The following is a 27,946-nucleotide window of genomic DNA, read 5'->3' as shown; positions in this document are numbered from 1 at the left end:
GCATAGCTAACCGCAGTTCCAATTCCAATTCACGCGAGATGTTACAAATGTCACGCGATAGTCGCCACTTATTCAGAATTCCAGAAAGATGGCGGCGGCGCCTTCAGATGAGGCTAGCCTGCAGTCTCGCATCAGTAAGTCACTGTTTATCACAATCCCAGATCAAGTTTTCAGGTGAAGGGACAGCTGAATAATTGCTCATAATGATGTATAAACTAAAGTGTAATTCCCCGCTATCATTAATATATTTCTCTAAAGCCACGGATCTGTAAGAGTCAGAAATGTCATCTAATCAAAAAGTGCAGCTGGCAACAAGGAAGAAACTGGTTGTCAAACGCTGTGTAGCCTTTTCCGTGATGTGTTTTAACTTGGAGCTCGTTGTCCGAGATTTGTGATAAAACTCAAACGTGACTTCTAAACATCAAATAACATAGGGCTGAGTGCTAACAAAATCAAGGCGCTACCGTGAAAAACCATGTCAAACCAGCTCAGCAAAAGCAATCCCAACCCCTGGAACCATGGGTCACTTTCCCCCCCGCCCTCTTTCTTTAGGATTTCTTTGTCTTTTTTCTTTAACTGTAAACACATTCACAACTTGCCATCTTCAACAAACCAGAGAGTCGATTGTCTGCACAGCAGATATTACATATGCTGTCAAGTATCACCTTTTTTAAGCATTTAATTTCTTATGTCAACAAGATATATCCAAGAATATAGAGCATATTCAACATTTTAGTGTAACATGTTTTTTATGCACACAGACAAGGCCACCAATCCTCTAAACAAGGAGACTGACTGGGACAGTATCAAGGGATTTTGTGATCAGCTCGACAATGAACCAGATGGGTGAGATAGTAAACTATGATGATACATGTACCACATCAGTTCACACTGAAATGGAGAGACTGGTGTCAACCCAGCTACGGTTTTTAATACAGTCATCTTGCTGCCATGTAACTTAATAGTTTGCTCTTTTTTTCATTGTTTAGTCTGTGTTGGATAATTTGTTTTATTATTGATTTTAATCCCTTTTTATATGCCATCACTGACACATTATTTATTAGGCCTCAGCTTGCAACCAGACTTCTGGCCCACAAAGTCCAGTCTCCACAAGAGTGGGAGGCGATGCAAGCGCTTACGGTAAGACTTGCATTGAAAAGAATCCCATTTCTGAAAACTGAGAGCTGTGTATTACGTGGGAATAAGATGAAATGCACACAGAGACACGCTATAGGCCGCCTGTCATTTTTAGTTAATGTGTATTAAAAAATGTGAAAATGAAAGAAAAACTTTGAAAAATTCTCCCAGGTTCTTGAGACGTGTATGAAGAACTGTGGAAAGAGCTTTCATGGTGAAGTGGGAAAGTTTCGCTTTCTTAATGAGCTTATCAAGGTGGTCTCACCCAAGGTAAGATTTTTTTTTTAATTTAATTTAATTTTTATTTTACAGTTTTAACTGTTTGGCTGCAACCTAACATCCATTACAATATATATTTTTAAATAGTTTATTAATAATTGAAAACAGAAACTTTTTTTTATGTGCAAGATTTCAAAAGCTCTTATGAATGATATAAGGGTTAAAGTTCAAGTATATAGTAAAGCTATTTAAGTGGCCAATTTGATTTGGTGTGCAGCCAATGACAGTAAAAAATATAGATAACACCTGGAAATATATTTTTCTTGATCAACCCTCTTCCATCTCTGTAGTACTTAGGAACCCGGGCTCCGGAGGCAGTGAAGAAGAAGGTTTTAGAAATGATGTATAGCTGGACTGTGAAGCTCCCAGATGAGACAAAAATAGCAGAAGCTTATCACATGCTGAAAAAACAGGGTGAGCACTTCACGTAATCTAAGAGAATGATGTATAAGTTTACAATAGCTGTAGTTCCTTTATTTAGCTGCTGTGTTTTTAGTTCTCCATATGCTGCTACGTGTAACAGCTAGGTAGGCAAAATATCAGTTCTCTTTTTAGAGACAATGACTTATGTTCTGAGTCATGTAAAGCTGAATTGTGTCAAATGCAGTTTCCACAAAAATGAAATAGTTTTCATAATTTACAATGCCAATGTTTATATATATATATATATATATATTATTTTATTTATTTTGTTTTTAGCAAATTGACAAAATTAAAAGCTAATTACACAAAATAACACAAACTGAAACACTGAAAAGGAGCAGAAAGAAGAACCAAATTATATCTGCTCCTTAATCACATTTACATTCTTTTTCATTATCAACCATTTGATCATATCAATGAATAACATGTTCAACATACAATAATACATCACTGTAAGAAAACCATCCAACAACCCAGCTTACTGTTAGTAAACATGCTACTAAACTAATGCAGCTCTTTATATTTTCTTATTGCACAGTTTTTTTTTATTGCTTTCTTAAAGAAAACACAAATTTTTATTGTTTTGATTTCCTTATTTAAGTTCAGAATCAGAATCAGAAAGCCTTTATTGTCATTGTAAACCAGAGCATACAATGAGATTAGGGGGTGCTACTCTTTATGGAGTTTGCACAGTGTGCACAGTGTGACTCCTTCCTCTTTTATGGGCTAAACATGACTCCCCAAATCCAATATTCCACTAATTCCTGAACGTTTAACAATTTTAATGCAAAAAACAAAGGATTTATTGGCTCTTTATATGGTTTCCTTCCAATGACTCTACTGGCTGTCTGTTGTAAAATCAAAACTGATTGTATGACTATTTTACCTGCACTTCCCCAGACTCCCGTACCATAAGTGACAAGGAAACAGTCTGTTATTCAACATCAACATCGCTTGGTCATTTAACAGATCCTTTACATGACACAGAGATTGTTACAGAGACCATATAATGCATATGTTGCTGTCTGTCTTGTAGTGTATTTTGACAAGGAAAAAAAAGAAGTTCTTGCCTGTTAAAATGCTTAAATTAGTTCAGAAAGTATAAAGTGTGGCTTTGGAAAATATTGAGTCAGAGGTGTTTTTCAGTCTTTAAACCATCAGTATGCTGTTTAGGGCTAATGTAAGGTTAACAGATGTTCTTGTTGTTTCCAGGTATTGTCAAGCAAGATCCTGTGCTTCCCGATGACAAGCCCCTACCACCCCCTCCACCCAGAGCCAAAAGTGCCATCTTTGAGGATGAGGAGAAATCCAAGGTTTGTGTGACAAGTAATTGAAAAGCAGGAATGACATCAGATCGGCTTGGAATGGGACTGACCTACAAATCTATAATCTTTATTGTCCTCTGTTGGGAAATTTGTGCTTATCCTCTGTACATGCTTGTATGTCACTGGAAAAATCCATCAAATCATGTGAAGTGAAACCCCTGGGAAAATCATTAAGGGACCGACTGTTTACAAAATGATCTTCCTCTTTCCTTTCCTCTCCTTTTCTGTCTTATCCTGTTGTTGTAGATGTTGTCTCGCTTATTGAACAGCACCCAGCCTGATGATTTAAGAGCAGCAAACAAGCTCATTAAGGAAATGGTTCAAGAGGTGAGTCTGGCTTTTGTCCCCACTTAGCATGGTGTACAGTGTGTGCTCACATGCTCTAAAAATTGCTAGTGTATAGAGCTGAATATCCCAAAATAGTCATGGCTAAAATCCAAACAAAGTAATAGGTTTCAAAAAACATTATGCTGAATATTTGATATCTTGAATAGTTTCAAGATTAAAATGACTCTGCAGAGACATTTTGTATTATTTAACGGTAAGCTACCATGCTGTCTTTATTACCCTCACATTATCGGCCATAATGAGATAATTACCACTCTTTTTTTTTTCCTAGGATCAAAAGCGAGTGGAAAAGGTATCAAAGCGAGTAAACGCCATCCAGGAAGTGAAGGAGAGTGTGAGCCTGCTGAGCCAGCTGCTGGATGGTTACAACAAGGAGAGCTGCTCCCACAGCAACCAGGAGCTCATTAAGGTTTGCACACCTCAACACATTTTAAAGAAGCTATTTTGTGCTCATTTATGGGCTCAGAAGGTTATTTTACAGATACACTAGAGTAGGTTTACATGGACAGAAATGGGGATTTTTCTCATGCTGCAGCTTTGGCATGTCTTATTTATCTGCAGACATCATTTTAACCCTGCCTCTGTAAGGCCCTCCTCTTGAAAAGCCCAGTCTGCACTCTCCACATCAGTTCTTCAACTGAGTCTGACTAAAGCTCAGACTTGTCAGACTGAAACTTTCTAATGTGTCCTCTTACAGTTTCAGTATGTGGCATGTAAGGCAATTTGTTTGTGTGTTTTTAGGCAATGTTAATTAAATTTTCATTGCCTTGCCTCAAAATAAATCAGAAGGGACCCAAACTCTGACTCTTTGAGTGTGTGGGTCTGTGTTTTTTGCTGTCACCATGGTTTTGGAGTATTTATCTGTTTACAGTTTGTGCTGGTATGTGGCTACTGAACTGGTATAAATACGCACAGGCCGGTTATAACATTTCTTCATCTTGAATTTTCCTTTAATCTTAGTTACTTCTACTAATGAGGTGAAGATGTTACTCTTTTTTTAAGAAGAGTCCAATTTACGGTGTGCATCAAGCCAGGATAAAAACAACCAAGGAGGTTGTTTAAACCTACCAAACAGAAAAAAAATGTCTTTGGTTTGCTAGGGAGCATAAATGTTGGACTCTGGAGCAACTGAAAAATGTCATGTGGTCTGATGACTCCACACTGAAAGGCACCTTAGTGTAAGAAGTGGGGGGTGAGGTGCTGCAGCCTTCATGGAGAGTGCTTATCGCATCAGCCTGTGAGTTCAGCATTATGATCTGAGGTATCTTCATTTGTTCAGGTCAAGGTTCAGCAGCGTTATGTGCACATAAAATGAGGTTGTTTGACTGCTTGACTGTACAGAAAGACACTAGTTATTCCATGAATGGATTCTTTTATTTAATGTTGCCACACGTATATTCCAAGATGACATTTTCAGGATTCATCATGCTGTAATTGTGAACAAATGGCTCAGGCAACATTTTTACACATGCACCGAGAATGTTGTAACCTTAAAAAAATGATGCCACAGCCAGCACCTGGTGTAATCAAACAAAATATTCCAGTGTGTGACCTACCAGGCAAGGCACATCACTTTTAATTTAACATGAGATTAATGTTTCATGGGCTGTTTTTATATGTCACAGCAGAAAAGACGTCCACAAAGGAGACACTAGTGTATCACTTATAGCTGTATTGAGATGAATTTCCAGGTTGCTGGTAGGGAGAAGAAACAAGGAGATCTATATCACACAGATGAAATTATATGAGCCAAGTTTATGGGGTTTTTGTTTGTTTTTGGGGTTGTTTTTTTTTTTTATTATTATTTTTTTATTTTTTTTTTTTTTTTATAAAAAAAGCTTTTAAAAGCACTACAGGCTTTCACAGGATAACATCTTACTTGTATCCTGAGCTGCAGTGGTTGGTGAGACATGATCCAGAGTTGGATTCTTCATGAGAGAGAGAAGTTGATTTTATTTTATTTTTATTTTTTTCCCCCTCCTTGCATTTATCTTTTTAGAGGTGGAAAATTTAGTTTCACCAAATGGTTTTCATAGCAGTTTTTACACATGTTGATTTTTACAAATGTGTTACATGAAGACGTTAACAGGTACAGAAAATAAATGTTATTAGATCCAGTCTTTCATCTCAACAACAGGTTTATTTTAACAGACCTGAAGCTCTGCTTTTACCTGATGAAACACTGGAGAGTTTTGTCCTGGTTGATGCAAAGATGCTTGGTCGAGTTTTCTCCCAACTTAAAACAACAACTTGCCTTTTAGACCCAATTCCCACATCACTTTTAAAAACATTTTATGGTTTCTTTGAGTGAGAGCTTTGTGGTAAATCACTCCCTTCAGACAGGTGTCTTCCCTGCTGCCTTTAAAACAGCGGTGGTGAGGCCCCTTCTGAAGAAGAGTAATTTAGATCTAGACAATCTTGATAAATACCGACCTGTATCCAACTTACTGTTTTTAAGTAAAATGACTGAAAAACTTGTTTTTATGCAGTTACATGAGTTTTTGCATAAACATAATATTTTAGAAAAATATCAGTCTGGTTTTAAGACAAACCACAGTACCGAGACGGCCCTTTTAAAATTGTTAATAACTTTAGATCTAACTTAGACTCTCAGAAACTTTCTGTCCTGGTTCTACTGGATCTTAGTGCTGCCTTTGATACAGCTGGTCACCAGATTTTACTAGACAGACTCAGAAGTCTGGTAGGCCTCTCAGGTACTGTTCTAAAATGGTTTTACTCCAATCTCTCACAGATCGAAGATTCTTTGTAAGTATGGATACATGCTCCTAAAAAATCCATGATGAAGTCAAGTGTGGGGTTCCCCAGGGATCAATTTTAGGTCCAATACTTTTTAATTTGTACATGTTACCTCTTGGGGATGTCATCAGGAGACACAGCATTGATTTTCACAGTTATGCTGATGACACACATTTCTGTCTCTTGCCAGCATGGAGGTGCTGATGCATGCTTTTATTTCTAGTAGGATAGATTACTGTAATGCCCTGCTCTCTGGTCTGCCAAAAAAGTACATTTCGAAGCTACAGCTACGTCAGAACTCAGTGGCACGAGTTCTGACGAGGACCAGAGGGCGGGAACACATCACACCAGTTTTAAAATCACTGCATTGGCTCCCTGTGCGTTTCAGGATTGATTTTGAGGTTCTTTTAGTAGTTTATAAATGTCTTAATGGTCTTGGTGCTGCTTTGTGTGTATATATGCATGTTTGTGTGTGCAACTGTATGAAAGACTTTGAGTGTTTCTGTTTTTTTTTGTTTTTTTTAATGTAGTCTCTTTTGATGTGTGCAAAGGCTCGTTTTGTTTTTAATATGCATAAATTGATTTTTTTCATGTAAAGCATGTGTTTCCCCAGCATGGAAAGTGCTTTATTTATAAAGTTTGATTTGAAAAGTTTGGGTTTCTAACCGGAATGCTATGCAGCCCAGGGACTGTTTTCTGTCCATAAATAACTCAGAATAACTCTTTTTGGTGTGGATTTTGAGCTTTGTAACTTTGCATAAGTGTAATAAAACAAAAAAGAAAAAAGGAAAAGGCTCCAAAAACATAGTATGGTATCTTTTAAAAGGCCCAAAAGACAAACAAATGACTTCACAATACTTAATAGCTGCCTTGCTAAGACGCCCACGCCCACACTGAACGCAGCCTCAGTTACCCTCTATTATAATGGGAACAATCAAAACCGGGATGAATTAAGGTAGGGCTAAGTGGGTACTAGTGGGAAATGGCCATTAGTCTTGTTGGTGGCACTCAGTGGATGTTTGACTTGACGTAACATGTCTGTGATGACAGGATCTTTATCAGCGCTGTGAAAAGATGAGGCCTACGCTATTCAGACTGGCGAGTGACACAGAGGACAATGATGAAGCTTTAGGTAAGTTATAGTGTATGGAGGGTTTGAAATTTAAAGCTACTTTGGTGTTGCTAACTAGTTTTCTCCTTACAGCGGATATCCTGCAGGCAAATGACAGCTTGACGCAGGTCATCAATCTGTACAGGCAGCTTGTAAAAGGTGAGGAGGTGACTAATGAGGGCGTAACCATGCCTTTACAAGCAGGTAAGTGTCTAAAGCTGTTTTCCCAGCCACCCCTAGAGTGCAGTTAAGTGCAACTTGTTATCCATCAGTGTTTACGTGAATTCTCAAACCATTTTTTTGCAGACTCAAAATCTGGCAGAAGTTCAGCACTTGTAGATCTGAGTGGACTTAATGTTTCAGCCAAAACAGAACCGTCCAACTCAGAGTTTTCTGGCCTACAGGCTCTGACTCAGAATGTGGGCTTGAGCCTTCTGGATGATGAGCTCATGTCTCTGGGTTAGTAGATTCATCCCAACCCTCCACATATATTTTACATCCAGGATTCCTTTGAAAATGCTTTAATGTCATAACCAGCAAAAACTGGAATAAATTAAATGTAAATTTTGTTTTATCTGATCTCTTAGGACTGAACGTAACAGAAAACTGTGACTCCAACATCATCCCTCAGGTGCGAAGTAAGATAATATGCATGTTTGCATCACGATAGAAAAGTACAGTTTATTGAGCAACAATAGGGACTAAATAATTGTATATTAAAAAAGCTTTTATTATAACTATTATGTTCATCTCTGTCTATTTGACGTGCATAACAAAGTCCCTGTTTGTGCTCAGTCATTAGATGCCGCAGAGTTGTCTGCTCCACCTGCGCCAGCTGCAGTGTTGCTGCCAGCAATAACTCAAACAGCACAGGCTCCACCAGTAGGGTGGGGCTCTGCTGCTCCTAAAGCCATGGAAGAGCTGGACTTGCTGGGAAAGACGTTGTTACAACAGTCTTTACCTCCAGAGAGTCAGCAGGTCAAATGGTGAGTGAGCACGAGGAAGCATGACTGTGCAGTGCAAGCCACTGCAGTGGTTAATATTACAAATGTTCGTTTTTTTGTAAGCAGCTACCTTGTTTCCTGCCTTTTTTTTCGGTTTTTATTGATACAGGGATAAGCTTCAGCCTCAGTCTAGAGTCACTTTACGAGATCTCCAGACCAAATCCAGCACCAGCTGTAAGGTTGTTCCCCCTGCAGCCGTCACCAGCACCCCTCCTGCTCCTGCTCCAGGGCCAATGGCCAGCCTGATCATCCATTCAGAGCAGCCTGATGCCCTCCTACTCTCCAGTCTTAGTCTTGCTGAGAAAAGCTCATTAGCGGTTGCTGACACCTACGACAGCATCTCTCTGGCAGACATCACAGTGCCCCTGGAATCAATCAAACCGAGTAGGTACCAAAAAACTTTGGGCTAATGATTAGTCATAATCATGGTAGATTAAGTATATAGATGTCGAGTTAAAACTGTTTTATATAGTGAAGCATAATCCAATGCTGTTGATGATTTATTAATAGAATGATTCAAGCAACAACTAACACACACAACTCTGTACCGACTTCTTTCTACACACACACACACACACACACACACACACACACACACACACACACACACACACACACACACACACACACAAATGAAATATGTGCAGAGAACTAATCCCCTTGACTTCCAGCCAATCACAGATCTTAAGCGAAACAGGTTTGTGATTGCTGAACTTCTGACATGTTTGAAAACACTCTGTATATGTCATAACTACAGTATCAGAATATTTCGAACACTAGAAGCACTGAGAGCGCAGACCTCCACAAAGCAAAAGATTTATTTATTCATTCATTCATGCATGCCAATGACTCAGCATTATTTTTGAGTTAGAATCTCCCTATAGTGAAGAACCCATTAAAAATTCCTGGATCTAGGTGCAGATCTCACCCCCAAAATCTGATCATTTGTTCTTTATTCCGTTTCTGAGATTTCCTGAAAATTAAAATCAGTCCATAAATTTGCAGACACAGACCTGGTGCTACATCCCAGTCCGGCCCTCCCATCCAGCCTTTTCATTTTAATTTATATCCTTTTCAGTATCATTTTCAATTCTAATTATTTAATAGTTATTTTTATAGTGGTACTAAATTGTCAGTAGTAGAATCAGTTCCCTTAAGTACCTTTTCGCATTGAGAAAACGTATATCTCAAGATATTTGCAAGTTGTGTGTGTGCTTGTATATTTAATCTATGTGTGTGTGTGTGTGAGTGTGTGTAATCCCCACATCCCCATATATATATATATATATAATATATATATATATATATATATATATATATATATATAAATAATGTGTTCTCTAAGTTATCGCGATATTTGGCTTGAAGTCAGCTTGAGTTGAAGTTGAAACGGGATCAGTTTGGTTGAACTCTAGTTGCCTTCCTCTAAGACAAACTTATGTAAACTTGTGCAGGTTAGCAGCTTACTGAGTGTTCCACCACGGTTCCTCTTTAGCTGGGATGTGGAAGTTTGTGGAGTGGCTAGAGCATGATGGAAGCATCTGTGTTGTGCTGAGTGTTTATTGTTTTGTGTAAACTGTGATCCATGGATCTGAACGGCTCTCACACAGTGTTGCTGTTTAGGTTTTTTGATTAACTGATCTCGACCTCAGACAGTCTGTCATTTAACTCTAAATGACAGACTTGTTGGACTTTGTTGTTCATAAATTAAATATGTTATTTTCTGTTAAATCTGTTCTGTTACATCTGATATCTGCTGGATCCAATTTTAAGTGTTTTATTTATTTAAATTTTCTTTTTTATTAGTAGACGGAAAAACTTCTTTTTTTTTTTTTTGTATTCTATACCTAATCTGCTTCGACATGGGTCAGATATTGAATTATTAAACTGGAATTTGATAGATATAAAGTTCCAATTTATTTGATAAATGGGGCCCTCCTACAGCGTTAAATTGCCCACTCTGGTACTCTGTCCAGGACTGGACAGACAAAAAACACAACCTTCGCTTTGGCGTCAGTAATGAAGGGTACATGTAATATGTCACCCAGGCTGAGATGAACTGTCGTAACAGATATAAACAATACAAAACTAATATACTGATCATGAATAAACCAATGTCCTCTGGACCCACTGCCCTGCATATTTTAGATGTTTTCTTACTTTAAGCAACTTGACTGAAATGAATGACTCATTCAGGCATGACGAGAACTTGATGAAGAGATCCACTAATCCGGATTAGGTGTATTGGAGCAGAAAAACCTCTTAAACATGCAGAGCAGAGGGTCCCGAGGACCAGAACTGAGAAACATAGATAAACGATTAGAGCCCCCCTGTCTTTATTTATATATATATATATATATATATATTTTAATAATGATGGTGGAAATTTTATGCTAATTTATCTAATGTTTGGTGGCATTTTCTTTTTTTTGGGGGGGGGGTGTAAACATTTGTCATTATTGATACAAGATAAAATTAAATGAATGAAATAAATTTAAATAAATTAAAAATACTTTATTTATCCCAGAGGGGAAATTGCAACGTTGAAGTAGTTTTTCTTTTTTTTAATTAATGGGAGCCAAGTAAACTGAAGCCTGGGGGTGAAATTTATTTTGGAAATAAAGACAACTGCTCTGGCAAATATGGGAATCCTTGGTTTTGTTTTTTGGGATGGGGGCACGTACAGGCAACCCAAATGGCCAGCAGCACCCTGACTACAAGACTGATTGTACTTAGTCCAGTCTTGCTATCCGAGGTCAGCAAAATGCTCACTCAGTCTATTTTTTTATTTTATTTTTTTTTCCATTTCTCTTTCGTCTCAGGCAGCTTGTTACCAGTGACTGTATTCGACAAACACAGTCTCCGGGTTTTGTTCACCTTTGCACGTGACTGTCCTCCATCAAGACCCGATGTGCTGGTGGTGATCATCTCCATGCTCTCCTCAGCCCCCATTCCTGTCACCAACATCCGTTTCCAGGCAGCTGTGCCAAAAGTAAGTGCAGGCTTTTCTGCTGTGATGGTCCATACTTTTTTTAAAAAATACCTGCTTGATTCTCCAAACGAACATCTACATTCTCCATTAAGTTTTGTGTGTGTGTTGTGATGGTTTTATATAAAATCGTTGACCACTTTGTGGTGGATATGTTACCGAACAGATGTTGATGATGGCTGTGTGTTTAGGTGATGAAGGTAAAGCTGCAGCCTCCCTCCAGTACTGAGCTCCCAGCTTTCAATCCCATCATGCCTCCGGCTGCCATCACACAGATTTTGCTGTTGGCTAACCCTCACAAGGTACTGAAGCTCATAAATATTCTTCTGTCTCTATATTCACAGCAAGCTGAGATTTGAATCGACAGGTTTTTTTTTTCCTCATTTCAGGAAAAGGTGCGTTTGCGGTTCAAACTAACTTTCAATCTGGGAGACAAGTTTCACGATGAATCCGGTGATGTCGATCAGTTCCCGCCTCCGAGCACTTGGGGGAACCTTTAGAGAGAACCGTGATCCCATCATCTGATCTGCTGCTTCCTTTAAATTTAGGTTGGAGTTGTCCTGCAGTGCTGTCTGAAGCAACATGGCCTCCTTACACTCTTTTCTGGAAATACAGACATGAGAGCAATTGTGGAAACCAGTTTACCTTGTGCCTTCTTATTTGATCACATCCATGTTGCAGAGTGGTGTTGCTACTTTCTCCTTCTCCATCAATCAGTCCAGTGCATCATATGAAGCCAACAAGTTGAGCCTTTTAAAAGATGAATGTGATTTTTTTTTTCTTTGTAGATGTCTCAAAGCAAGTCTCATGTTATATGCATTTTCTTTCTTTTAAAGAAAAAAAAAATCAGCTGCTCATTCTGTGGCAGGTTTCTCATAAATTCCTACTCTGGGACTCAAAATTGTGCACAATTAGCTGCACATTGGAGCTGTCACAGTTTGCATGTCAAGTGTTTATCAGAACAGTTGCAAAAGATCATTTTCCTTCAACCCATTAATACAGTAAAAGTCAGTGAGCTAAATATTTAATAGTATTTTTAAGTCTAAACATACGAAATGGAGTAGTTAGTCTTGAATCATAATTGAAATTAATTCCTGAACCGTGAAAACATTTTCACAAAAAGGTGCAAAAATCGCATGTTCTACTTGCAAACATCCGCTTTGAGTGCAAACTGGTGTTGTTATGAAACGCATCCAGACAAAATGAAAGTAAAGATACAGTCAACTCCCAAATTTGAAACCACTGAAGTGGGTTTCCTTTGACTCAGATCGGTTCAGATTATGGGAAGTTGATGTGAAATGCTGTAACCAAACTGTCCAGGAAGCACACACATTGAACCTGAGCACGATTTTTAAGCCCTGCTCAGGTTTTATTTCCGTATATTTGGATAATCTGCAGTGGAGACAGTGTGTTTGTGTTAAAGCTGCAACAGCAGGGTTTTCTACCGTGGGTGCGTTGGCTTGACACAGCTGGAAAAGTGCAAGTGCTAATTATGTCTGCAATAGCTTTGACATACTGAGCCGGTATACTGGATACCAGAACCCTGAAACTGAACCAGCTAAGTGGATTTTAGTTAACTCTATTTGCACCTGTGCTGCTTCTCCTGTGACATATCAAAAGGCTTACAAAAGCCACTTTATCCCCTAAATTATGATTTCTATCTTTCTGCACTTTTGTACTTTTTCAAAACATTTTTATATTGTTTCATTCAGGATGTTTTTACTTTTGCAGTTTAAACTTTCATGCACTTACTTTGTTTCTATTTTGCACATGAAATCATTTCTTCTGTCTCGTCTTGTCATTCTCTGTCTGACCAGAAGAGGGACACTTTATGTCCTGAGCCGACATCCATACATCAGGTTTCATTTGACCACTGTGCCTGGGATTTGATTTTTTTTTTTTTTTTGCTTTGTGTATATAATGTGTACAATTGAGTATTGTTTTCACTTCATGGAAAACAGACTCACAAAATGTTAAAAAAAATCTAATATCTACAAACATTTAAGTTCGTTTCAATTCTGTTTGATTACAGCTGAATTATAATTTTAAATCGATGGAGTATCCTGTGATTATGGGGAATGGATTCTATTAAACTGTACGCTTACTTGAAAGCATGTTTAGTTTCATCTGGTACATTAGCCCATATAAAAATTTGATTAGACAAACACACATTAAGCTGTTATAGATGCTATGAATGAACAGTTATGCGTGTGTTGTCTTGGACAGGCAGTGAGAAATAATAAAAGCTATAAATCATTCAGGCAATTTGTAAATAATGTAGATTTGCCTTCACAGCATTTGCTGTAACAGGCATCTAGAGGGCTGTTACATACTTTGCTGGTTCCCAAATTTGGTTTAGGAAAGAATATTTTCTTTAGAATCATGAAATATATCGATCCTCTCAGTATTGTCCTCGGGATATATTCATACTGTAATAGCTTTATCCACAAATTATTTAAATCAGACTGCTCTGGCTTTTTCTGGAAGATTCCTATAAATGTCTGATCTATTAGCCGTTGTTCTTGACTGAGGACTTTTCCTTTTAAAGTCTTTAGTTTTGCCTTCATAGTTTGGAAAATTACCTGAAATATGAGGCATAAGGGCAATCCCTACAACCAAAACTTAAAATGTCAAATCCTTAGTCCTATCCTGACACACAGTGACAACTCTGGTATTTCAGACTTTTTCCCCACATCAGCTTGGACTGGCATGAATTAAAAAGTTCCAGTGTTCAGCCGTATGAATGATGGTGTGTAAATTCCTGTACAGCTTCATTTCTGAAGAAGGAAAATCTTATTTGCCTGTGTATAAAAACAAAAAAAGTTGCCAATGAAAAATTCATGTACATACTGCTGGGTTTTAAATGAGGATGTACTCTAAAGATGTCTGAAGCAAATAAAGAAATTTGCCTGATGCATAAGGTGAATAAAATTTGCAGAACAGCATTTAGCCTTAGTTTGTTTATTTAAAAAAACACAGTAAAAAGAACACGGACAGATAAAACAAGCTAACTGCAATTTGATCAAAAACTCTCACTAAAACAACTATTTTACAGAAAAAGTAAAGTCATGCATGACCAAGTGTATCTAGATCTAGTACAAGAGTCCCTTTAACTGGAAAAGAGAAAAAAAAGTGGGCTCTAAAGCTAAAATTGATTTTACAAGTAAAAACACCAAAAGTCAAAGAGTAAATCAGTTGAAATGGACAAATTTTAGGAAGGAGTCTGGAATGTGACATTATATTGAAACTTTTTTGTAGAGCTGTAGTCTTAACCTCAGACCACCAAAGTCTTGTCTAAAACTTTTCTAGCCAATACTTCGTACAATGGACAGCTTAAACTTAGTGGATCAACTGTTGCAGCATTTGACTGCAATGAAACCAAAAGAAACTTGTCCCTCCACAGTTAATGCTTCAGAGCTTATTTGCAATGTGATTATCAGTCTAAACCAGAACTACTTGTTACGTTTGTTAAACATCAAAACGACCCCTTACTTCCTTCTGTTTAAACCTCTGCTTCTTGGAGATAACAGCAAAAAACAGAGTTGGACACACAGTTGCACAAATTAACTCTGCGCTCATTTGTCATCACTTTACTTCCGGAGAGGTGGCGGGCCTGGAGGAGGAGGGGGAGGAGAGGAAAAGGGGTATGGTGGTTGCCCCATGAAGCTCATGAGAGGAGGCTGTGCTGGGGCAAACTGCTGAGCCATTAAAGGCTGCGGCCCCCCTGTTATTGAAGGAGGAGGAGCCTGGCCAAACTGAGCCTGTGATTGGTTAGGCTGATCCTTAACGACCCCACCACTGCCAGGCTGGACTCCATGGCAGGAGTTGTAGCCCCCGCCATTGTTGTAGCTCTGGTACTGGTCTGAGCCAGAGTTGTAGCTGTTCCTGTGATCCCGGTTGCGGTCCCTGTAGGAGGAAGAGGAGCGGTCTTCATCCCGACTGTTGCGACTGTCACGGCCGAAGGCGCTGCGGCCATCTTTGCTGCCACCGCCGGAGCGCATGCGCCGATCGCACTCATCCTGATACATCAGGTTAGGGTTGTTTGAGTTGCTGCCACGGTAACGCATTCTGCCACCTGGATAAAATTAAATTACAAGTGTAATTTATTATTGTCTTTTCTTTTATAAGTATATCTAAAAAGAATCAGTCCTTCTTACCGCCTCCTCCTCCGCGCCCTGAGTCCACAAGTTGAAGCAGTTTAGGGTTGATGGCCTGTCGGGCTTCTTCCAGCACCCGGACAAGGTCTCGGGCCTGTCGCAGGTTTCCTGGAGTAAAGAAGGTGTAGGCCGTGCCCTTGTTGGTACTGCGGGCTGTACGTCCAATACGATGGACATAATCCTCAGAGGAGCTGGGATAGTCATAGTTGATGACGAACTTGACATCTTCCACATCTTTTGAATAGAGATTGTTTGATTTTAGAGCGTGGAGAAAAGGGGAAAAGGTAGAATCTCAAGATAAATTAAGCGATGTATTTTATTACCTCTCAAGAAATCTGAAGGTTTTTTTTATTCAAAATGTACAACTTCAAAGAAATGTTTTAAATTTTCTACTGTGAGGAAGAACATCTTAATGAATGAGAGCAACTTACCTGCTTTAGAAGACACAGCAAAAATTCACACATTTAAAGACGAGTAGTCACCACCTTGACTACTCAGTATGATTATACTTACGTGATTCTTAGTGAATAGGACATCAGTTTGAAAAGGGAACCAAATAAAGCTTCGGGAATCTTCGCACCAATGTGATAAATACTTAAAATGTGCAAGGCCAAGGAGTCTGTTTCTCATTACAGAAGACATGGGGCTCTGACAGCACTGCTGATCAATTAGTCTCCCATCTTCCCTCCATCATGACAGAGGGAAGCAATTTATCTATCACACTGGAATAATAATGTGCCATGATTCTAACAAGTCATTTGTTTTTCCTTTAACTAAAACAAGCACGAAGGCAGTAGCTGAATATGTGGTGAGCTCATGGATGAGTTAAGACAAAGGGGTGCTGAGGTACTTACCCCTTTCATGTTGTTTTTACAAAGGTAGTCAGTCCCCCCTGATCAGTCCTGGTTCAAAGGGAGGGGCTGAGGAGAGGGAGACAGGATTCATCCCTCACCTTCTGCTCACACCAGCAACGTCAGACGGGAGCAGAACCGTTAAACCCCCACACAACGGCTGGTTCTGTTGCTCTCTCGCCGCATTGCAGGACCCTCCTCAGACCCTGGCCAGGACTGGATCCAGACGAGCCCATCTAACTCTCTCTCCCCTGTCTGTCTGCTTTTTGGGACGGACCGATGGGCAGACATACAGGAACCTCAGGCTGCTCCCAAGGAAGGCTCGTTGGATTTACAAACTGACAATACTGGGCAGGGGGGATCTTATTTAGCCATGAAGAATAGGAGGGGCTTTTTTTATCCCTCTAAATCTAGCAAAGCTTTTACTTTTAATGTGACTGAGGGGGGCAGTGACAGCAGCACAGACTGTTACAGCTGCCATGTGCTGCCAAACCCTGAGAGGAGAAGAGGGGGAAAAGAAAAAAGGATATAGTCATAGAAATTTTGGCAAGTTAAAACACTTTACTTATCCCCCCTTCTCAGATTATCCTGCTAACAGAGGAGATGTGAAACTGGTGATTAAAGTCTTGTGGCTTTAACTACGCAGCTATCACTGTTTAACAGATGTGCTTCTAAAACCAAACAAAAACATCAAATGTATAATCTATCTGTGACATTATCAGTGAATTTGTACTGACAACACAAGGAGACATAAGAAAAGGAGGTTCTGCCCCACACTTTCCTCCTTTCAGGCAGCGTGCCAAAGAGCCCAGCTTGAAGGAAGCTTTTTAACTGCAGTAACAAGAAACAGACTATAAACCCAGTGGATCAGGAGGCTTGAAGCCTCCAACCTGGATGTAACAGTCAGCTGAACTGTCAGGTTACAACATTGAGGGGGAAGTCATTAAATGTGTTGTTAATCTAAATGTAAAGCACTTCAATTAAAACCTGATCACACCTGTGTATTTTTTACACATCTTGTTAACAGCAGTAGTACATATTATATCAGTTAGTATGACATCCTGTAGCAAAGCTATCATTAAATCTCAAAGGAAGGAAAATAAATTTAAAAAAAAAGTTTTTCTTATTACATTTAACCTATAGGAATATACATTATAATAAAAAATTAAAGGATTGGTTTGAATAGTATGTTATAATTGCTTGACTAAACACAATACTTTCTGTAAAAGTAAAAATACCTTTTTTTTTTAAAACCAAAACAATGCATTAACTATGTAAACTACTTACTTGTATTATTCTGTATATATAATATTACTTGCTTAAGAATAAAAATGCAACAGACATAAGAGACTATGCAGCATAAAAGTACGTGTATGCAGAGACATACCCAGCCCACGAGATGCAACATCAGTTGCAATCAGAATGGGGGCTTTGCCACTCCGAAATTCTGTCGAGTTAAACAGAAGGTTGTTTCATTTTAAAAATGAACATTTAATTTGTAATCGTGAATAAATGAACAGAAGTTAGGAAATGGAAGATAGCAAGTGGTATCGCCTTACCTGTGAGTACCCAGTCTCTTTCTGGCTGGCTCTTGTCTCCATGGATACACATGGCTGGCCACCTAGAAAATTATGCCACATTAAGGTAGCCAGATTAGTTCACGTGCTGGACGCCGTCTCTCAAATATTCTTCCTCCAAAGATTACAATATTAAATAACAGATGATAATATCTCACCCATCACGCCTCATCCTCCGAGTAAGATCATCACATCGTTTTTTAGTCTCCACAAAGATGATGGTTTTGTTCTCCTTCTCGGCCATTATCTCCTCCATTAGCTGAATGAGTCTGTCAAAAAGGAGAGAGACGCTGAAAGATAATCAACATTGCTGCACTCGGGTGCACTTGGGTGACAGGATGGGTGCATGGTCTGTCACAACACCAAGGCAGTTAATTAAATGATGACACCAGCATTTTTTCCTGGAAAAGCCCACTTGTATCCCCATTGATTATTCTTACTTTTGGTCCTTTTCAGTCTCCATGCAAACATCAACTATTTGCAGAATGTTGTGATTGGCACTGAGCTCCAGAGCGCCGATATTAATCTGGATGTAGTCTCTTAGGAAGTCCTCTGCAAGCTGCCGAACCTCTTTTGGCCATGTTGCACTCCACATCAGAGTCTGTCTGTCAGGCTAAAAGAAAAAGAAAATTGCTATTGCTTTTTTGAAAAACAATTTAACAACAACATGTGATGATGATCAGCGTAAAATAGAGTCACTGAGCCTCAGTCCTACCCTGATTTGTTCAACTATCTTGCGAATCTGTGGCTCAAAGCCCATGTCCAACATGCGATCTGCCTCGTCTAGTACTAGGTAAGTGCAGCGACGCAGGTTGGTCTTCCCTGCCTCCAAGAAGTCAATAAGGCGACCTGGTGTGGCAATGCAGATCTCCACACCTACAGTCATACGGGATCAGCATGTAGAAAACAATAAGGGATACACATGCTGTTGACTAGCTACTTTGGTTTGTTCATGTTGTCGCTCTCTGCATATATAGTCCTAGAGTTGCCATACCCCTCTCAAGATCTCGAATCTGTGGTCCTTTTGGTGCTCCACCATAGACACAGGTGCTCTTGATACGGGAGGACTTGCCATAGTCATATGCAACCTGCTGAACCTGCTGGGCCAGCTCTCTGGTTGGGGCAAGCACCAGGCACTGAAGAGAAAACAAACAATGAGTCACAGATTTCAGTATGTCTAAACAAACATTTAGATTAAGAAGAAAACACTCCACTCTTGAGAACACATAAGGTTTGCACTCACTATCGGACCATCTCCCCTCTCCAGATAGGGCTGGTGGTTGATGTGAACAATAGCAGGAAGAAGGTACTGCAGGGGATAAAAAAGGACAAAAACAATGTAAAAACCACCTCAAGATAATAAAATAAAAAATAAATTCTCTAAAAAAAAAGAAAGTATAAATGAGTAAGAAGTCCTGTCTTACTGCAGTGAATCACTTGCTCGTGATACTGTGAGTTTTTCTTTGTGTGGCTTTTACATTTTCTTTTGGCACTGACAGTTAAGACATGCTCTGTATAAATCTGTCTGACAAAGCTATGATTGTAATGTGGGATAAGAGAAAGAAATCCTTACAGCAAGCGTCTTTCCAGACCCAGTCTGTGCAATGCCCACCATGTCTCTCCCACTCAGGGCCACAGGAAATCCCTGGGACTGGATTGCCGTGGGCTCCTTGAAGTTCTGCTGCATCAGCACATCCATCACATACTCTGTCAGACAAATGCAGGACTGGTATGAATGCATTAAGTATTTTTCCATTTCATTACATCAGGATAGCTGGACAGTTTTAACAACAAAATTTGTGCATGCGGCCTTACAGTCTGACTAAGATATGGTCGACTTACGAGGAAAGTGTGCCTGATGAAAAGCAGTGACAGGTTTTGGACAACCAGTGCCTCTGATGGTGATCTCCTTCTTCCTGCGGAACTCCTCCATGTCATACTAAATATAGTAGAAAAGGGAGAGAGGGCCACAAAATCAGTCATGTGCTTTAGTCCAAAATTATACTTCACTTATGACTTCCATTTACAAACTAAAAAAGATAACAGATATAAAACGCTGTGTTAAGCCTTACCTGACCCATACACTGCACATCAGGGTGTTCAGTGTAGAAGTTCTTTTCAAATTTTGGCAATTCATCCAGGTTCCACCTCTTTTTGCGAAGCCGCTCACCTGGATTACCAAACTTCATTGGCGGAGGTCCACTACGGCCACCCATGCCTCCACCAAACCGAGGCCTGAAAGGTAAGGATTGAGATGTAACACACACACTCATTTGTATTTGTCATTCCAACACCTGCTAAGTAAATAATAAAGTTGACATATTCAATAAGTTTAAGATTTGTCTGTGACCTCTGAAAAGAAGTGAAATTTCTGCATAAATGAATAAAACTACATATATAGCAGGTATATGTCATAAAAAAATGCAAACTTATAAGATTAATAAAGATTTTGAAGATTAGTTTACAGTCATATATATATATATATATATATATATATATATACATATATATATGTGTGTGTATATATATATATATATATATATATATACACACATATATATATATATATACACACACATACATACATCGCCCAGCCCTAATATATATATATATATATATATTAGGGCTGGGCGATTAATCGATAATCAGATTTATTTTTATGAAAATCTGGATTTTTTTTTTCCCATAGTTAGTTAGCAGCAGACTTAGCCCTCCCTCCACACCAGAACGGTGTTTGTCTGACAGATTTTCAGTGAAGTGACCCTTCACTTATGCCTGGGGTTTAGCTGTGCGTATAACTGCAGTGAGAAATGCTGCTCTCTTCGAGATGCAGAAGTCAACTTAACCCACAAACCCTCGTTAAGAGACAACCTTCATCAGGGGAATTACTTCTGCAGTTGATCCTGTATGATAATGATCCAGATGGAATCTCACGGATGCAGTTGTGTCGCATATTTCTATATAAGATATGAAGTTGTTTATGTGGTGGAAAAGCTATGACATTATATGCTTTATTTTTGCTGGCATTCATCTATATAAACAAATAAATGTTTTTAATAAGTTTATTTATGTTTAGTAAAAGAAAAGAAAAAAATCTATTAAAAATCAGAAATCGGTTTTGGTTATAAAAAATCGGGGATTTTATTTTTAGGCCATATCGCCCAGCCCTAATATATATATATGTATATATACACACACACACACACACACATATATATATATATATATATATATATATATATATATATATATATATATATATATATATTACTTTTATTACTGCTAATCTAGCTGCCTTGTACACCTCTTTTCTGTGTTTGCAATTTTGTAACTTTGTGGGGAGGGGTGCTATATCATGCCTTGTAATTATTGTTATTATTTTACTTATTTTTGTTATTGTTACAGTGTAGGAAAACACAAAAATAGTCTGATGCACTGCACATTGCTGTTACCTTAATTTAACAGTCATTCAACTATCTGATGGTATTTTATTTAAATGAATTCTGCTCTGTTCCATATATTGTTAATGTCCCAAGCTGTTTTGTTGTTTTATTTATTCTTTGCTATGTGAAACACGTTGTAAATTTGTTTAGAAAAGGGCTATTCATTCATTCTCTGTACCGCTTTGTCCATTACAGGTCGTGGATAAGCTGGAGCCTATCCCAGCATTTTAGCAGGTGAGAGGCAGGGTACACCGTGGACAGGTCACCAGTCCATTGCAAGGCCAACACAGAATGAGACAAACAACCATTCTCTCTCTCTCTCCCTCTCTCACACACACACACACTCCTAGGGATAATTTAGAGTCACTAATTAACCTAACATGTATGTCTTTGGACTTTCTTTAGAAAATGTTGAACAACAAAAATCACTCCAAGAGAAGCCGTGTAATAGTCTATAAGCCCACAAAAGAGCAACTATAGACCACTTTCTAATGGACAGGTGTTAATTCTAATAGTTCACCTTCGAGAAAGACACTGAACAACAATCGTGTGGAAAGACGGGAGTGCTGGTTATATGACTAGATTTAAATGCCCATTTTTCTTTTTATAAGTAAGCTAAAATATTTTGTGAGCAATAATCCCTTTAAAAACTCCCACAAAAGTTTATTAACAAGCAATCAGTTTGATGATTGTTACCCGAGTGAGACAAAGCCCAATTCAAAATTTACCATACAAGCGCCACCATCAGGCCAAATTTTCACACTGAGTCATGATTTATGGGGTAAATTTTTGCTCTGGCCAACAAGCACTTTGTTGGTAACATGCTTTTAACTGTCCCCATTTAAAGGTTAATTTTATAAAAACCTTACAATCATATTCTCCGCGCTCGGAAGGACAGGGCGGTAAAATATTTAAGAGGGAATTAAGAGTTAGCATAGCCTTTCTCTGCAAACTCAGGCCTTAGGGCAAACTTATTGAAATTTCATGATATTAAGTTAAAATCAACCCTACGTTTAACGTGTGTATCTAAAGAACAAAAAGTCGTACCTGTCTCGTCCGCGGTCTCTATCTCTATCTCCATAGGAGGATCCCCCTCTCATGTTGAAGATAAAACGTTTCCCTATGAAAATTTGTAGCGTTAGCTTAAGTCGCAGTTTACTAACGTTTTGCTCCAGAAAATACACCCAAAATAACTTAAATTTTAAGCCTGTAAAACACAGAGAATATCGTCGTATACTACTATGCACACACTAGACTATGTTAAAAAAAATAGAGAAAGGTTTTGATGAAGAATGGCTAAATGCGTCACGTAGCTGAAGGGCCTCGCTCGTTCCCTCCCTGCCCTCTTTAATGGCGTTACTTCGACTAGTAAATTTACGTAGCATCGTTTCAGAACAAGCGTGAGAAGTCACGCAAAGTCACTGTGTAAATTGTGAATAGCATTCGTGTAAACACTGGCGCTTTGATAGCTCGATGGCGTCGAATTATGGGGTTTTGTGATTAAATAACAAACGAATGCGTTGTAGTTTTAAAACAGTTCTCGCTGCAAAATTTTCTGATCCAAAAACATATCTTCATACTCCAGATAGACTTTTAATAACAACACAAGACGAGTCTTGAGAGACCAGTAGGTGGTGATGATTTTCCACGTAGTTACAATTTACCATTTACACGAAGAAGAAGCTGACCAGTCCTCCAGGAAGTCTAACGGAGTGATGGAACCGATTGACTTTTGATTGTAGTGTGAGATCACGGGCAAAACCCATTATGAGGTTTCTGACCTTCAGTATAGCATGATAACAAGCTGAATTTAAAGTGGATTTTCCTAAAGAAAATGCCTTTGTTAATTCAAAGTAAAGAAGCTGACCTCATAAACTCGACAGCGGAACTGTTCGAAAAACATCCACATTTACAGGTTGGTTTCCTAAAAATGTTGCTATGTTTAGCTTTCCTTTTAACTTCATATAGTTATTTAAACAAAACAAAACAAAAAAAGGGTCGTTCTCTTGTGAAAATATGACAACAGACTATCCCATACGACCATGGCCTTTTAATAAAGGGGGAAATGTTATTAAAAGTACTGCCCAAACATAAAAAAAACCCTACAAATTTAAAAATAAAAATAGAAATTAAATCAGGATTGTATATTTAATTGAGAAATACATTAGACTACACTTTGGTCTGGTTAATGAATGACACAAAAAAGAGACCAGAAATGTAGGCTGACATTAAATGACAGGAATGCTACATGATGCAAAGGAATGTGGCTGATCTGAAGCATACTAATATCTCAAACGAGTCTGAGGAAATTAAATCTTTTTATTGTATAAAATTTTAACTTGTATGTTTCAGGAAAACGCAAGAACATTTCACACCAGGCCTCTTGTTGACGTGGATCCAAAGTGCCTCCTGTATGTACAGCAAAGAGAGTTTGCTGCAACAACACCAGCAGATGGCGAGTAAAGTTAAAACACATCAGCAAATCTCAGCCATCAGTCAATTGTGGCTGAACTGGTTTTAAAAAATGATCAGCAGAACCACATTTGCCATCATGCAATGTGGGATCAGATCACATTGTTTACATTACAAATGCAGCAGCACATTGTCTTTAAATATAAACCTGAACTCTACATTTTAGATCAGTCCCCTAAGAGTTATAGACAACGATAACATATTCTGCCAAGATGTATTCTTGTTTGCATGTTTGCTATCTTGATTTTGTTACAGAAAAACACATTGTAAAATACTTTCAGCCAGGCTTTTAAGCATGTAGTTAACATTGTGAAAGTATATGTTAGTTTTAATTTCAAACCAAATAAGTTTTTTGGTTATGATTTAACTATAAATATACTGAACTTTTTATAGAAAATAGAAAATAACATTAAAAGACTGAATATACTAAACTAAATGTGCAATACTCATAAACAGGATTTGAAACATTACAATCCTGTTGCAAGTCCAGCAATATAAAAATAAACATCGTAGCGAGATCACCTCATGAAGTTTGCTGCTTCCTGGATCCTGGCGGGAAACCCCGACGGCAAACTTCTCTCAACAACCATGTGAAACATGAACAAGCAACTTTTTCACCAGCTAAACATTCATTAAACTGCAATGGAGGATAACCAGAAACAATACTCTCTGCATTAGAGTGTATAGCCAGAGGAGAGAGGATCATTTTAAATCTCATTCTGCTTTTTATTGAGGCATCTCAGTAGTAAAACTTCCTTTACTTGGTTTAAAAAACCAGTTTGATCGATAACAATAATGTACTTTTTTATCTAAACTTTCACAGACAGTGTTTCGATCATTGGATCAGATGATGCCACCACCTGTCATTTGGTTGTGCTGCGACACACCGGTAACATTTAGCCCACTGGATTTAAGCTGAGTTCTTAATCTGCCATTATTTTACATCTACTATGATTTCATTTTGTTATTTCGTAGGCAGTGGAGCTGTTTGCCTCGCTCACTGTGATGGCTCCGATACTTGGTCTGAAGTCTCAATGTTTATGACAGCTGTTGCATCATTAAGTAGCACCTGTGAGGATGGCAGGTATGACACAATCAAAGAAAATCAAAAGATAAATGCACATGGTTCAATTCAGGTATTAATTATATGCTAATTTTAATATTTCATATCCTCTCCAATATGCAGATTTGAGCTCCATCTTGTCGGAGGATTTAATGATGAATCAAAAACATCGCATAAACTCAGCCTTAACATATTAGGTATAATATGCAGTATTATGCATGCACTGTATTGCATTTCAGATGTGTTCTTCTTAAGCTTAAATGGCTCTTTTTTCACTTTAAAGCAGCATTTCAGAAACAGAAAGAAGATATTCATCTGGAAACATGTTGCATCACAGGTAACTTTTTAAAATCAGTTTTAAATGGTTTTATGTTTCATTTAAATATTGCCCAGTCAAGCGTTTGTCTAATTAAACCTTTTCCGTTGTAGAAATGAATGACATTGTTGATAAAGGAGCTCATAGACCTATAGTGTATGGAATAGGTGAGTGACAAATATGCTCTAGAGAGGGATGCATTGCTTTCATAGTATGAAATCTCTAATATACTGATTTGTGTTTAATATTTTTGTAGGTGTAAATGTTAAAACAGGGGATGTGTTCCCAGCCTCATTCACTCATAGAGGGCCTGCGGAGGAGCTGCGATCAGCACGGACCTTCACCGGGGGACTGGTATTTCAGAAAATGAGCGTTTTCTGCATGTTCATGTAGCAAAAGCTTACTTCATATTTATTTTATTAGACTGATCATCCATTTTATTAATCTGTTATGAAAAATGTTATAGCTTTTCAAAGTTCAAACCTTTTTTTCCTTCAACAATGGCTTCTTTATGCCAACAGTTTAATCAGTTGTTTCAGCCTTAGGTGTCCAGTATTTTTAGATATTTGCAGACATAGTGTCATTTTTTATGAGACAGAAAACTTAACCATTCAGTCATGTCATTATTACCACCCACCTAATATTGAGCTGGTATTCCTTATTCTGCCAGAAAAGATCTGATCTGTCAGGATGTGGACAAACAGGATCTGAGGGTGTCCTAGATTTTCTTCTACTGGGACATTAATAATAGATTCTTTAGGGCCCTGAAGATTTTCTTAGGAGTTTTTGTGATATGGACTGTTTTCAAAAGATATAATCACATCCCATTAGATTTGGAGGCTGGATGAACACCTCAGGCTCTTTATCATGATCTTTAAGCCATTTTTCTGAGGTTAACTGTTCCTCTGATGAAAGAAAGTGTAACATCTAAATAAATACCAGGATGCAGGTTTTTCCAGCAGCACATTGCCTTGTAAAGATGAGCTATGTGGTTTTATGTTGTGGCTGAATGGTTTACATGCATTGATCGTCCGTCCGTCCGTCTGTCCAACTTTCTCACTCACTTTCTTACTTATCCTGCAATGATTATTCATAAAATAATTGTTTTTCTTTGCAGATGGCTGATGTTTATGACCCGAGTCATGGACTTTTTAAAATTGCTCCATGCAAGTGGTCTCCTAATCTGAATATTGCCTTTTGGTTGTCGCAAAGTGATGATACAATTTTAAAGGTAAAGGAATCTTGAATTAACTCCCCTAAATTATAATTAAATCATGACACAAACATATTGTGTTACAAGTGGTATGAAGCAAATTTTGACTTGCCGTTTCTCTCTCCTGTGTAGTACCTGTCCACCTCTCCAACGGCTGAGCCACCACACTTTGTTAAACACATAAAGTCCACCATCATGTTCCTTTTAGAGCATCCCAACTCTGACAGCCTGTTCCCAGGGGGTCAGCCACAGCTCTACCACAGGGCCCAGACTGGGGGCTGGGAGAGGTTTGTCCAGTCATAGAGGCCTACCCCTTTCTCTCACTGAGCTGTTTTTGCCTCGCAGCTCAGTGGATACACTAAGACCTTTTCACTGTTTTTTCTGTTTTTGTTGTGTCTTAACTTGGAGTCAACCTTTCACTTGACCATAAATCAGCTCATCTGGAGTCTAGTGGAAGGAAAAGTGTTGCTGTTCCCGACTGAGTTATTTTTCATTCCAATGGTGGTGATCGTCTTTACCAGTCACCACCTGCTGTATTGTAGTAAATTGAAGTTAATGTCCCTCTCTTTTAAAGCCCATAAACAATAACTGCTTGATCTTCTTCAAAACAAGAGCTCAATCTTTACTTGTACAGTTAAAGAATCAACTTTCCATTTTATTGTCTGCCGGAAAATTGGACTTTCAACAAACAGACACAAAGTATTACCTAACACGTGGTCAAAGTAATAGGAAGAAAATTTATTACTTTGACCACAGGATTCATGCTCTTACAGAACTTTACCTGATCAATAAAATAATAGAAGTAAGGAAATTATTCATAAGAACTTATGCTTTGGAAATCTATGCATGATCTGCAGTTATTGGCACTTGCATACAAACATCAGTACTGCTCCACTGTGTATAGTTTGACCTGCAGGTAAGGAAAAGTTACAGGTGGTGACATATAAAAGAATATTTTGGCACTTTGTTTTTTAATGATACAAATGGCAACAACCTTCATTGTTTATTTGTAAGTTCTGTACATATGCACCTTCCTTTAGAAAATGAATATGATGTGAATGTGGTTTAGAAACTGCATGTGTATGTATACTGTGATCTCTGGTTGAATGCTACAAATTTTTATTTTACTAGTTTGTTTGGAAACCAATGAAATATATGGCCTTTTCATTAGTTGTATTATATGAGAAGTTGTAAGGTGCTTGAAGCATTCAATATAACTTGTAAACATGTCATACTTGTTATGAAATAAATGTAAATGGGAATGTTTACATTTGTGTGGTTATGTGCCTGCAGAGTGGAGGGGATGAGTGAAGTTTAAATGACTGGAAACTGATAGATTATGTCTCACTTAGCATAGTTTAAGCAGGGATAAACAAGTTGAATTACATGAGACTGGTTAAGCTGATATGATTTTAGTAATCGAATCAAACACTGTATTGGTGTTGCTAAACAAGCAGCATATTCTTTGATAAGGATCTTAA

At 38.2% G+C, this 27,946-nt stretch overlaps 3 protein-coding genes across 4 annotated transcripts; 2 read left to right on the top strand and 1 right to left on the bottom strand.

Moving 5' to 3' along the window:
- Positions 1-66: 66 nt before the first annotated feature.
- LOC121638118 (ADP-ribosylation factor-binding protein GGA1-like) lies at positions 67-13,631 on the top strand. The gene is made up of 17 exons (XM_041982620.1): positions 67-134; positions 762-846; positions 1,065-1,140; positions 1,309-1,407; positions 1,707-1,830; positions 3,052-3,152; positions 3,411-3,491; positions 3,784-3,921; positions 7,320-7,401; positions 7,474-7,584; positions 7,687-7,839; positions 7,968-8,011; positions 8,176-8,366; positions 8,494-8,768; positions 11,207-11,376; positions 11,565-11,675; positions 11,763-13,631. The coding sequence occupies exons 1-17, from the start codon at positions 89-91 to the stop codon at positions 11,871-11,873; spliced, it is 1,998 nt and encodes a 665-aa protein (XP_041838554.1). The 5' UTR covers positions 67-88; the 3' UTR covers positions 11,874-13,631.
- A 687-nt stretch (positions 13,632-14,318) lies between these two features.
- On the bottom strand, positions 14,319-22,768 carry LOC121638120 (probable ATP-dependent RNA helicase DDX17). The gene is made up of 13 exons (XM_041982621.1): positions 22,449-22,768; positions 20,031-20,193; positions 19,801-19,897; positions 19,532-19,665; positions 19,202-19,267; positions 18,953-19,094; positions 18,674-18,834; positions 18,399-18,571; positions 18,117-18,227; positions 17,941-18,002; positions 17,769-17,828; positions 15,531-15,764; positions 14,319-15,448 (listed from the first exon to the last, which is right to left on the bottom strand). The coding sequence occupies exons 1-13, from the start codon at positions 22,499-22,501 to the stop codon at positions 14,964-14,966; spliced, it is 1,941 nt and encodes a 646-aa protein (XP_041838555.1). The 5' UTR covers positions 22,502-22,768; the 3' UTR covers positions 14,319-14,963.
- Positions 22,769-22,897: 129 nt separating this feature from the next.
- Positions 22,898-27,733, top strand: ntan1 (N-terminal asparagine amidase). Of its 2 annotated transcripts, none has more exons than XM_041982625.1 (10): positions 22,898-23,316; positions 23,754-23,856; positions 24,697-24,762; positions 24,849-24,957; positions 25,060-25,133; positions 25,223-25,273; positions 25,366-25,419; positions 25,509-25,606; positions 26,370-26,483; positions 26,598-27,733. In XM_041982625.1, the coding sequence occupies exons 1-10, from the start codon at positions 23,236-23,238 to the stop codon at positions 26,766-26,768; spliced, it is 921 nt and encodes a 306-aa protein (XP_041838559.1). In that variant the 5' UTR covers positions 22,898-23,235; the 3' UTR covers positions 26,769-27,733. The 2 variants fall into 2 exon arrangements, with proteins under 2 accessions (XP_041838559.1, XP_041838557.1); XM_041982623.1 differs by having other exon boundaries at positions 22,899-23,316; positions 25,220-25,273.
- The last annotated feature ends 213 nt before the right edge of the window (positions 27,734-27,946 follow it).

This window comes from Melanotaenia boesemani, chromosome 4 (assembly GCF_017639745.1).
Source record: "Melanotaenia boesemani isolate fMelBoe1 chromosome 4, fMelBoe1.pri, whole genome shotgun sequence".
Taxonomy (NCBI): domain Eukaryota; kingdom Metazoa; phylum Chordata; class Actinopteri; order Atheriniformes; family Melanotaeniidae; genus Melanotaenia; species Melanotaenia boesemani.
This window is presented reverse-complemented; position numbering and strand designations above follow the sequence as displayed.